Here is an 11,548-nt window from a genome sequence, read left to right as displayed (position 1 = left end):
GGCTAGAACACTATGGTGAAATATCTGGCGAACAGACTAAACATTTTCAAAGGGAAATTTAAAAAAAAGTCAACTTTATATTCATCACCTCCAGCACCATCCAACATGAACATACGCTGTAAAATGGCACGTTTCTATGTTTTGTAGCAAAAAAATATAAGGAAAAAAGTGTTTCCAATGACATCATCAACCAATTAGTAGGCAATTATAGACAATGCCTAGTCATAATTGGTTAAAATCACATGATGCACACTGATGATGGTCATTGGAAACACTTATCTCTCTCATATCTATTTTTCCACAAACATGGAAACACTATTTTCACATTACGTTGATGTTGGGTGTGCTGGAGATTATGAATATGAAGTTGAAACATTTTGAACATTTCCTTTAGATGTTTAAGTGCCACAGAGAACGACTTATTTGCAGCCCCCCTCCCTCTCTCTCTTCCTGGGACGTCATCAGAGATCGTCGTGGCAACAGCTCTGTAACCCACTACCCCTCCTGAGTAACGACTTCACCAGAAAGGAGGAGAGAAGTGAACGCGGAAAAAGAGAGGAAAATATAAGGCGCATGGAGTGTACCAGGGTAATGGTTGTTGTTCCAGGTCTCTTGTCCCCCCTCAGGGTGAAGCCGTAGCCGGAAAGGGCCATACTGGAAGCCCAGGCTCCATAGAGCTCCTGGCTGAGGGTTAGGCGCGGCCGTCAGGTCTCTCTGGCCATTGTAGATCAACACCAGGCCACTCCGGTCCTCCCCACCAAATATGAACACCCACTGCCACGTCTATCAGACACAGAGAGAGAGCAGAGAGAGAGAGAGAAGAGAGAGGGTATGACGGTAGGGAAACACACATAGAAACACAAAACCAACTCCAGTATGAGTTATAATGGCTGGCCTTCTGAAGTGATACAGCAGACCAGCTCACATCAGCAGAGAGAAGGATGAGAGGGATGGTTTAGACATTCATCAAGTGAAAGCCCCTGGAGGGAGAGTAAAGAGACTTACCGAGGACTACCCCTCTCTCTTTCCATTTCTTCCCTCTCTCTCCAAATGTATATGTCAAACATGTAGAACTGTCTAATAGCACAGGCATGAGATTCCTATGACAGTGAGCAGCCAATGGTTACACTCACCAGTGATTGCCAGGTGTTAGTCCCACCCACCCCCACACACACACACACACACACACCACAAACACACACACACACACACCACACAGCACAACTCCCACCTACATCCTGTTTGCTGTTGGAAAAATGGAGCTGAAAACTACAAACAGAGTGTTGTTCATGGTTACACTGCTCTGTGATGATGAGCGGAGGTAATCAGAGACAACACACACAATTATACACACACTACTGTATGATAAGGAGGGAGAACATCACAGCTCTCAGAGTCTAGTCTCCATGTGGCTCAGACAGCTGGAGTCTCTGCTCCACTAGCGCTGCAGTTTCCTGAGGCTAATGGATCCTCTACTGATCTGTCCTGTGAGTTGATCACCTCCACATTCCCAGTCTAACCCAGCCACACCCTGGCTGATGCATCAACCTAAGGACAAAAGCCTCTGAGTTCACTCAAATGCATGTGTGTGTGCACATGTGTGTGTGTGTGCAGGCTTATCAATATCAACTTTATTTGCCACATGTGCCCGAATACAAACAAGTGTAGACCTTTACCGTTGAAATGCTTACTTACAAGCCCTTAACCAACTGTGCAGTTCAAGAAGAGTTAAGAAAATATTTACCAAATAAACTAAAGTAAAAAAATAATAAAAAGTAACACAATCAAATAACAATAATGAGGCTATATTAACAGGGGTACCGAGTCAGTGTGCAGGGGTACAGGTTAGAGGTAATTTGTACATGTAGGTGGGGTGAAGTGACTATGCATAGATGATAAACAGCGAGTAGCAGCAGTGTACAAAACAAATTGGGAGGGGTGTGTCAATGTAAATAGTCCGGGGCTATTTAATTAATTTGTCAGCCAGTCTTATGGCTTGGGTGTGTAGAAGCGTTAAACCTCTTAAGGATCGGCCATTTTTCAATTATTGTACCATTTGAAAGGAAACACTTGAAGTTTGTGGGAAATGTGAAAGGAGTGTAGGAGAATAAAACACATAGATATGGTAGAAGATAATACAAATATTTTTTAATTTTTTTTTTTACCATCATCTTTGAAATGCAAGAGAAAGACCATAAATGTATTATTCCAGCCCAGTGCAAGTTAGATTTAGGCCACTAGATGGCAGCAATGTATGTGCAAAGTTTTAGACTGATCAATGAAACTATTGCATTTCTGTTCAAAATGGTGTGTCAAGACTGCCCACATGTTGCCTAATTTGTTATTAAAAACTTTCATGTTCAAAACTGTGCACTCTCCTCAAACAATAGCATGGTATTCACTGTAATAGCTATTGTAAATTGGACAGTGCAGTTAAGTTAACAAGAATTAAAGCTTTCTGCTAATATCAGATATGTCTATGTCCTGGGAAATGTTCTTGTTACTTACAACCTCATGCTAATTGCATTAGCCTACGTTAGCTCAACTGTACCACAGGGGACCCACCAATCCTGAAGAAGTTTGGAGCCTTTTGGTCCTAGACTTAGCACTCCGGTACGCTTGCTGTGCGGTAGCAGAGAAAACAGTCTATGACTTGGTGACTGGAATCGCGGACAATTTTATGGGCTTTCCTCTTGACACCGCCTATTATACATGTCTTGGTCAGATGCCAAGCAGTTGCCATACCAGGCGGTGATGCAACCGGTCAGGATGCTCTCGATGGTGCAGCTGTAGAGCTTTTTGAGGATCTGGGGACCCATGCCAAATCTTTTTCAGTCTCCTGAGGGGGAAAAGATTTTGTAGTGCCCTCTTCACGACTTAATTGGTGTGTTTGGACCATGCTAGTTTGTTGTGATGTGGACACCAAGGAACTTGAAACTCTCGACCGGCTCCACTACAGCCCCGTGGATGTTAATGGAGGCCTGTTCAGCCCACCTTTTCCTGTAGACCACGATCAGCTCCTTTGTCTTGCTCATATTGAGGGAGAGGTTGTTGTCTTATATTGCGTTTGAGTGCCTGACTCAGTTATGCCTCAACACTGATAGACATTGATTCAGGTTTATTGATTTAGTTCTGATGATGATGATGGTGTGGAGGAGTAGAGGGAGAGGCTCATTTTAAGAACATAAACACATACATAAATAACTAAGTAGGATTGTTATCATATGTTCACCAGAGAAATGCCTGAGGCTCCGAAAAGCATTTGGGCTCCAGACCTGAAAGTCTCTTGGTGTGTGTTGTGTGGTGTGTGTGGGTGTGTGTGTTGTCACAGGAGTTGGTGGCACCATAATTGAAGAGGACGGGCTTGTGGTAATGGCTGGAGGTGAATGGTATCAAATATGTGTTTGATGCCAATCCATTTGCTCTGTTCCAGACATTATTATGATCCGTCCACCCCTCATCTGCCTCCACTGGTGTGTGTGTTTTATAAACAAACACAATGTGAGGCAGAATGAACTCTGGGCAGCAGGACAGAAACTTCCAGATGCCCCTATCTTAGTGGACATCTGGAGATTAAAAATAACTCTCTTCTCTCTCTGACACACACACGCGCAACACCCCAAACCCTGGCTCATCATTACAGGAAGAGGGGAAGAACTTCACAAGGAAACACTCTAACACCGCAATTTCCTGATTGGCTGAAGACCCTTCGGTTTCCCCCATCTGATAGGATATCCACTCTCCAAGACCAAACAGCCAGAGATGAAGAGAAACACAAAAAACCTCTGCCTACCAATACACTGGGAGTGGAAACTGAACGGGAAGAAAAAGAGGGAAAGACACACACACAGCTTACCGTTGTATCCGTCCTGGTTGAGGTCACCTAACGGGGCGATGGCAGTGCCAAAGCGTCCGAAGGTGTGTGTTCCCGTCAGGAGAAGGGGCTCGGAAAGGTGAGCGGGGTGCTGGAGGTACAGGTAGATACGGCCCACCTCCTTGGCTTACTCTCCCTCTCTCTCTCCATATAGAGAGGTGCTCCTACCAGTACATCATCATACCTGGGGAAAGATACACAGCTTTAGAATACACACACACACATACACACGAGGGCAGCACGCACACACACACACACACACACACACACACACACACACACACACACACACACACACACACACACACACACCACACACACACACACACACACACACACACACACACACATATAGATGAGTGTGTTATCCAGACATGTCAGAAAGGATGTGGTCTGGCTCCAGAAATAGAGTTCAGTCATCATAATCAGAAAACAAGCTACAGCTGGAACACATACTAACAATCCTCTCTCTCTCTCTCGTTCCCCCCTCGCCCACTCAACTGGCTTCATCTTGGCTCGGACTAAACAATTATTTCACTGCAAGAACCATGAAGATCTGTAGGGACAGGAAGAGAGGGAAAAAGTGACAAAGTGGCAGAGAGAGAGAGAAAAGCTAAGACCCTTAAATTGAAAATGAAATTGAGAGAGCAAAGAGAGAGAAAGTGAGAGAGACAGACAGACAACTCACCCGTCTCCGTTGAGGTCAGTAACAGCCACAGAATAGCCAAAGTAGGAAGCCATCTGACAAAACATTTCACAACATGACTCTACAGTCAGGGATGTACAGTAGTGCTATAAAGTAGTCAGTAAAAGATTAATAGCAGTACTTTGTGTTATGTGTGTGTGTGTGTGTGTGGTATGTGTATGCTATGACGTTACTGTGTGTTACTGACCTGCTCTCCTGTGAAGTTCATGATGAATGTCAGATTAGTGGAGTTAATCACAGCTACCTGAAACAGAACACAAGAGTCACAACACTGATACAGGTGAGGCTACCGGCCCAATGCATCATGCAAACACATTCAGAGGATGTAATGAGCTGAAATAGAACAGAATTCTTCAGCCCAAAACCCTTTCTTTCCCTCTGCCTGGTCCCCCTTCCCCCTGTCCGCCCCTTCAACCCCCCATCGTCCCCATTGCCTTACCCCCTCCCCTCCTCTGTTCCGTACCCTCCATTTCCATAACCCCAGTCGTGGGGAGACAGAGGGGTTGGAATTCCTTCAAAAGACCTACAATAACAACCACATGGAGACAGCCAGGGGCTACCACACACTCACCCACAACATGTGCACGCACTCACAAAGTTAGAGACAAACACATACACAAAACACCAACAAATATAGAGAAACAGACAGGCGTCAGGCAGACAAACGGCCAGACGACAGCAGACGGACGGACATACACACAGACAGACGGTCGCTGGAATGACAGACAGAGAGAGGCAGACAGAGGGAAGACATGTGCAGACACTTAACCCCCTGGCCCCCCTCCTCCTCCTCTCTCTTAGGGGTGTCAGGCTGGTTGTCTCCCCAGGTCTGAGAGGCTAACGTGGGCTGACAGCTACTCTCGTCTCATCAGGCCAAACAGGCCTAACCCTGACGCCCACTGACCACAAATGTGAGGGCTCCGGCCCAGAGCCTGTTGACACAACACACAGGCTTGTCTGCTCTGAATACATCTCTATCTAGGTTTCAGTGTCTGTCAGTGTGTGTGTGTGTGTGTGTGTGTGTGTGTGTGTGTGTGTGTGTGTGTGTGTGTGTGTGTGTGTGTGTGTTGTGTGTGTGTGTGTGTGGTGTGTGTGAGAGAGAGAGAGAGAGAGAGAGAGAGCAGGCAATGAGCTGTGTGTTAGAGGTGAGAGGTCATGTGTGTGTCAGGGAAAGCGGTCAACTCTCATGGAGCGGAAGTCGTGTGTCATTAAGGAGACAGTCCAGGACCACACACACACACACACACACAGATAAGACTGTGTTTTGGTCAGAGAGGGGGGATTGTTGTTGCTAAGCGATAGTAACTAGGAATGGAATTCTACTTTGGAAACATTTCCTCTCTGGACACACAGGAATTTTTCAATTCCATACTTACATATACTGTGTGTGTGTGTGTGTGTGTGTGTGTGTGTGTGTGTGTGTGTGTGTGTGTGTGTGTGTGCTGTTATGCATGCGTGTGATTCTGTACTTACATATCCAAAGTTCTGAGCCCCTCTAGGAACACCAGCTATCAGCTCTAGAAAGGAGAGAGGAACACACATTATATCACACTGCCTGCCTGCTTTTCTGTCTGTCTGTCTGGATGCCTGCCTTTCAGTGTGTCTCTGTCTCTAGGCCACCCTGACTGAAGACACTAAAAGCTGACAACAGACTGACTGATGACGAAAGGGAGAGAGAAAGATAGAGACAGAGTGGTTTTGATACGAGTACCTCCCCCAACCCTGTTCCCGGTACAGACCAGACCACAAACCCAAGCCAGCAAGCTCCAGCTTTAAGGAATTCAAAGATGAGACCACAACCAGCCTACAACCACAATAAAATCATAATACAACCATGTGTCAACCTTTGGTTTGGCACTTGGTGCCATGTTTTAATTAGGAAGATGTAGGAGGCAGAACATATGGTTTTGTAGCAAGTTACTTTTCTTGGTTAGTTTGCAGTGTAATTACTCGTTAGTTTACGGTCCATCGGACAAGCCTCTGAAACCCTGCAAGCACCAAACACACAGAGATGAAAGTGTTGTATTTTACCTTGCTCTGAGTCTCCTGTGAATTCCCCCACTGCCACAGAGTAACCTGCAGACAAGAGAGAGATATTAGTGAGTGAGCGTGTGAGTGTGTGTGTGTGTGCGTGTTTGTGTGTGTAGATGAAACTGTGTGTGTTACCTAGGTAGCTGTCGTCATGGGTATCAGCTGCAGCGTGTGTGTGTTTCTCTCCAGGGACTCTCCTGAGCACGGCTTTCAGAGAGTAACCATTCAATATCTCTGCTACGCCTGCAGTCATCACCTGACCTGGAGAGAGAGAGAGGTCAGAAACACACAATGGTCAGTAAACGGACAGGCCAACCCCAGACCCAATGGGGAGCAATAACTTCTGCACTGTCCGTCTGTCACACAAACATGCACGCCCCCACACACACTTTCCTGCCCTTTGTTATGAAACTCACAGGTATGAGGAGCTCTTCCCCGAGGAACACTGAAACASCTCGTTAGCAGGAGTTAGAATGACACACACACACTGTGTTGCATATTAGTCACTGTCTAAAAGAGAGCTTATGCTCTCTATCTCTCTGCTATTGTAGCAAATGCTGTGCTGTGGAGGGGGAGGTCAGACAAACATAGACCTACTGTTTTATCTCCAGCTGCCCTCAACCTCACATCAATCCTCCTTAATGTGGTGGGTACTGACAGAGAGAAATTGCCCCTGTCTCAGACTCCCACTTTCCCTAACTCCCTTCACAGACATGGAYGCTAACCCTAATTATAGATGCATACCTACACAGACACTAACCCAAATCACAGACCTACAAACACAGACCTTCTACTCAGACAAGACAGACCCTCTTCACAGACCATAACCACAGACACAGAAACAGATCCTCTCCAGACACACACACACACACACACACACACCATAATAACAGACACCCACTCCACAGACAGCTCCTAACCCTAATCACAGAAACAGACCCCTAACCCTCTGCAGACTTCCTCATTACTGATAGTATAAGAGGTTCCTTCAGATCCTCTGATAATAAGCTGTATAAAAGGCTTCCCATAATAACTCAGCATAAACACCTGTGATAATAGCTGTATATTAGAGACCATAAACTCTCTGCTCGGAGAGCTTTGATAAACATCTAGAGGAAGTGTTTAAACACCAGGAAGCTGAGCCAAGCTGAGGGCAACGACTTGCACACAAACGCTTAAACACACACACCAGGGGCATAGAGAGATCATAAACCACCTTCAAAGGATTAATACAACATAATATTAATTCATAAAAAGACTCACTGACTATCCAGCTCTCTTTCTCTCTCTCACCCATTTCTGTCTCTCTCTCCATTTTGAAGGCATATTGTAACATCTGCATCCAACTCACACTCTCAAACACGTAGATCCCCTGAACGCAGCTCACTCTCCAGATCCCAATCACCTGAATTCTGATCACTTGTTCACACACCTGTATGTCATTATCACGCACTGTTTAGTTCAGTTCTTTGCACCCCATCACTGAGGTATTGTGTGATGAGGTATTGTTTGTTTTGTGACACACGTCTTTCTGAGCCGGTTTTCCCATGATTTACTCCTCCTGTGTATGATAGTTTTTGCCTGCCTCATTAACGATGCCTTTTGCCTATTCCCTGCCTGTACCTTAGCCTATCGGATTTCCTGTCATCTACCTATTGCCTGATCTCCCGGACTACGTTACCAGTCTTTTCCCTGCCTGTACTGTTGCCTTGTTGGACACCCTGTGTATGACCTTCTGCCTGCCCCTGGACCCAGCTACCTGCCTCCTCATGTGGCCCCTTACAATAAACACCTGCTGCGCCCTGCGCTTGAAACCAGCTCTCTGTCTCCCATCGTATTCATTTCACATAAATACGATGACATAGTAGGCAGTTCTTGTTGTAAAAGCATGTTCCTATCCTCTTCTGTTTTTTAAATGAATTAAGTGACTGGAACGATAGGGCACAGAGGTTAACATGATGGGAGTGACCGTGATAAAAGGAGGAGAGTTTACTACCCTGTATTAGTAACTGTCTCTCATAAAACACACAAATGCACACATGCACACTCACCATCACACACACACACACAGCTGTGTGCTAAAATCCACTCAATGAAGATAAGCAAGGAGACATTAGGACAGGAAGAGTATCCCCCCCCCCACCATGCCCCCCACCGCACACACACACCCACACACTTTCAAACTTCAAGGTCCACTGTGAAGCAGGTGTCTGCCCTCCAACACACAATAATTATCATGGTGAGTGGGAGTTCCTCCACACCCCATTTCCCTCTGATCAGCTCATTACAACTGAGCCTAGACTCAATCAAACACTTCCTGTCAGAGAGAGAGGAGGCAGGGGCTCTCACTCTACATTGTCCTAATCTGGCTTCTCCTGGGATCAAACTGCACACCAGGAATGAGAGAAATTAACTGGAGCAGTGCTTCATCAAATACTATGTGAATCCAGGTCTGATGCAGGAATGTGCCTTGATCGTGCTGCTAAACTCATCTCTTTCTCCCTCTCTCTGCCTCTTTTTTGCAATTCTAGTGTTTCACATAGAGGGAGCTAATGTTACCTTGCCAGTAGAAGCTGCCAGGTCCGCCCACCACCAGTGTCCCCTCCTGAGGAAGAGAAAGTCTGGGTCAGTCCAGGGTTAGGACTAACTTCCTCAAGACTGGACAAAAGCTGAATTTAAAGTGCATTCGGAAAGTATTCAGACCCCTTGACTTTTTTCACATTTTGTTACATTACAGCCTTACGCTAAAATTGATTAAATTGTTTTTTCCCACCTCATCAATCTACACACAATACCCCATAACGACAAAGCAAAAACAGGTTTTTAGATATCTTTAATACATTTGCAAAAATAAATAAACTGAAATATCACATTTACATAAGTATTCAGACCCTTTACTCAGTACTTTGTTGAAGCACCTTTGGCAGCAATTACAGCCTTGAGTCTTCTTGGGTATGATGCTACAAGCTGTATTTGGGGAGTTTCTGCCATTGTTCTCTGCAGATCCTATCAAGCTCTGTCAGGTTGGATGGGGAACGTCGCTGCACAACTATTTTCAGGTCTCTCTAGAGATGTCCGATCGGGTTCAAGTCTGGGCTCTGGCTGGGCCACTCAAGGACATTCAGAGACTTGTCCCGAAGCCACTCCTGCGTTGTCTTGGCTGTGTGCTTAGGCTTGTTGTCCTGTTGGAAGGTAAACCTTCGCCCCAGTCTGAAGTCATGTGCGCTCTGGAGCAGGTTTTCATCAAGGGTTTCTCTGTACTTTGCATCTTTCCCTCGATCCTGACTATTCTCCCAGTCCCTGCCACCGAAAAACATCCCCACAGCATGATGTTGCCACCAGCATGCCACACCGTAGAAATGGTGCCAGGTTTCCTCCAGACGTGACGCTTGGCATTCAGGGCAAATAATTAAATCTTGGTTTCATCAGACCAGAGAATCTTGATTCTTATGGTCTGATAGTCCTTTAGGTGACTTTTGGCGAACTCCAAGCAGACTGTCTGGTTCCTTTTACTGAGGAGTGGCTTCCATCTGGCCACTCTACCATAAATGCCTGATTGGTGGAGTGCTGCAGAAATGGTTGTCCTTCTGGAAGGTTCTTCCATCTCCACAGAGGAACTCTGGAGCTCTGTCAGAGTGATCATCGGGTTCTTGGTTCTTGGCCTCCCTGACCATGGCCGTTCTCCCCAGATTGTTCAGTTTGGCCGGGCGGCCAGCTCTTGGAAGAGTCTTGGTGGTTCCAAACTTCTCCCATTTAAGAATGATGGAGGCCACTGTGTTCTTGGGGATCTTCAATGCTGCAGAAATGTTGTGCCTCAACACAATCCTGTCACGGAGCTCTACGGACAATTCCTTCGACCTCATGTCTTGGTTTTTGCTCTGACATGCACTGTCAACTGTGGGACCTTATATAGACATGTGTGTGCCTTTCCAAATCATGTCTAATCAATTGAATTTACCACAGGTGGACTCCAATCAAGTTGTAGAAACATCTCAAGGATGATCAGGATGTACCTGAGCTCAATTTCGAGCCTCATAGCAAATGGTCTGAATACTTATGTAAATAAGGTATTTCTGTTTTTTTTATTCTGAAAACCTTTTTGCACTATGTCATTACGGGGTATTGTATGTAGATTGATGAGGAAAAAATGTAATGTAATCCATTTTAGAATAAGACTGTAACGTAACAAAATGTGGAAAAGGGGAAGGGGCCTGAATACTTTCTTAATGGAATGTACAGTTGAAGTTGGAAGTTTACGTACACCTTAGCCAACTACATTTAAACTCAGTTTTTCACAATTCCTGACATTTAATCCTAGTAAAAAGTTGCTGTCTTTGGTCAGTTAGGATGACCACTTTATTTTAAGAATGTGAAATGTCAGAATAATAGTAGAGAGAATGACTTATTTCAGCTTTTATTTCTTTCATCACATTCCCAGTGGGTCAGAAGTTTACATACACTCAATTAGTATTTGGTAGCATTGCCTTTAAATTATTTAACTTGGGTCAAATGTTTTGGGTAGCCTTCCACAATAAGTTGGGTGAATTTTGGCCCATTCCTCCTGACAGAGCTGGTGTATCTGAGTCAGGTTTGTAGGCCTCCTTGCTCAAACACGCTTTTTCAGTTATGCCCACTTATTTTCTATAGGTTTGAGGTAAGGACTTTGTGATGGCCACTCCTATACCTTGACTTTGTTGTCCTTCAGCCATTTTGCCACAACTTTGGAAGTATGCTTGGGGTCATTGTCCATTTGGAAGACCCATTTGCGACTAAGCTTTAACTTCCTGACTGATGTCTTGATGTTGCTTCAATATATCCACATAATTTTCCATTCTCATGATGCCATCTATTTTATGAAGTGCACCAGTCCCTCCTGCAGCAAAGCACCCTCACAACATGATGCTGCCACCCCCGTGCTTCACGGTTGGGATGGTGTT

At 45.3% G+C, this 11,548-nt stretch overlaps 1 protein-coding gene across 1 annotated transcript in view; it reads right to left on the bottom strand.

Annotated features, from left to right (window-relative positions):
- The window catches only part of itga8 (integrin, alpha 8), a 76,243-nt gene that overhangs the window by 56,256 nt on the left and 8,439 nt on the right, over positions 1-11,548 (bottom strand). The window contains exons 5-13 of the mRNA XM_070443808.1: positions 9,171-9,216; positions 6,747-6,872; positions 6,612-6,656; positions 6,054-6,097; positions 4,768-4,824; positions 4,563-4,615; positions 3,976-4,058; positions 3,794-3,813; positions 585-783 (exon numbers count right to left, since the gene is read on the bottom strand). Of these exons, the coding sequence (XP_070299909.1) occupies positions 585-783; positions 3,794-3,813; positions 3,976-4,058; positions 4,563-4,615; positions 4,768-4,824; positions 6,054-6,097; positions 6,612-6,656; positions 6,747-6,872; positions 9,171-9,216 (673 nt within the window). The remainder of the gene's footprint in view (positions 1-584; positions 784-3,793; positions 3,814-3,975; positions 4,059-4,562; positions 4,616-4,767; positions 4,825-6,053; positions 6,098-6,611; positions 6,657-6,746; positions 6,873-9,170; positions 9,217-11,548) is intronic.

The sequence above is a fragment of the Salvelinus sp. IW2-2015 genome, linkage group LG6.1 (assembly GCF_002910315.2).
Source record: "Salvelinus sp. IW2-2015 linkage group LG6.1, ASM291031v2, whole genome shotgun sequence".
Lineage (NCBI taxonomy): Eukaryota > Metazoa > Chordata > Actinopteri > Salmoniformes > Salmonidae > Salvelinus > Salvelinus sp. IW2-2015.
The sequence above is the reverse complement of the archived record's forward strand: the minus strand, read 5'-3'. Positions and strand labels throughout refer to the sequence as shown.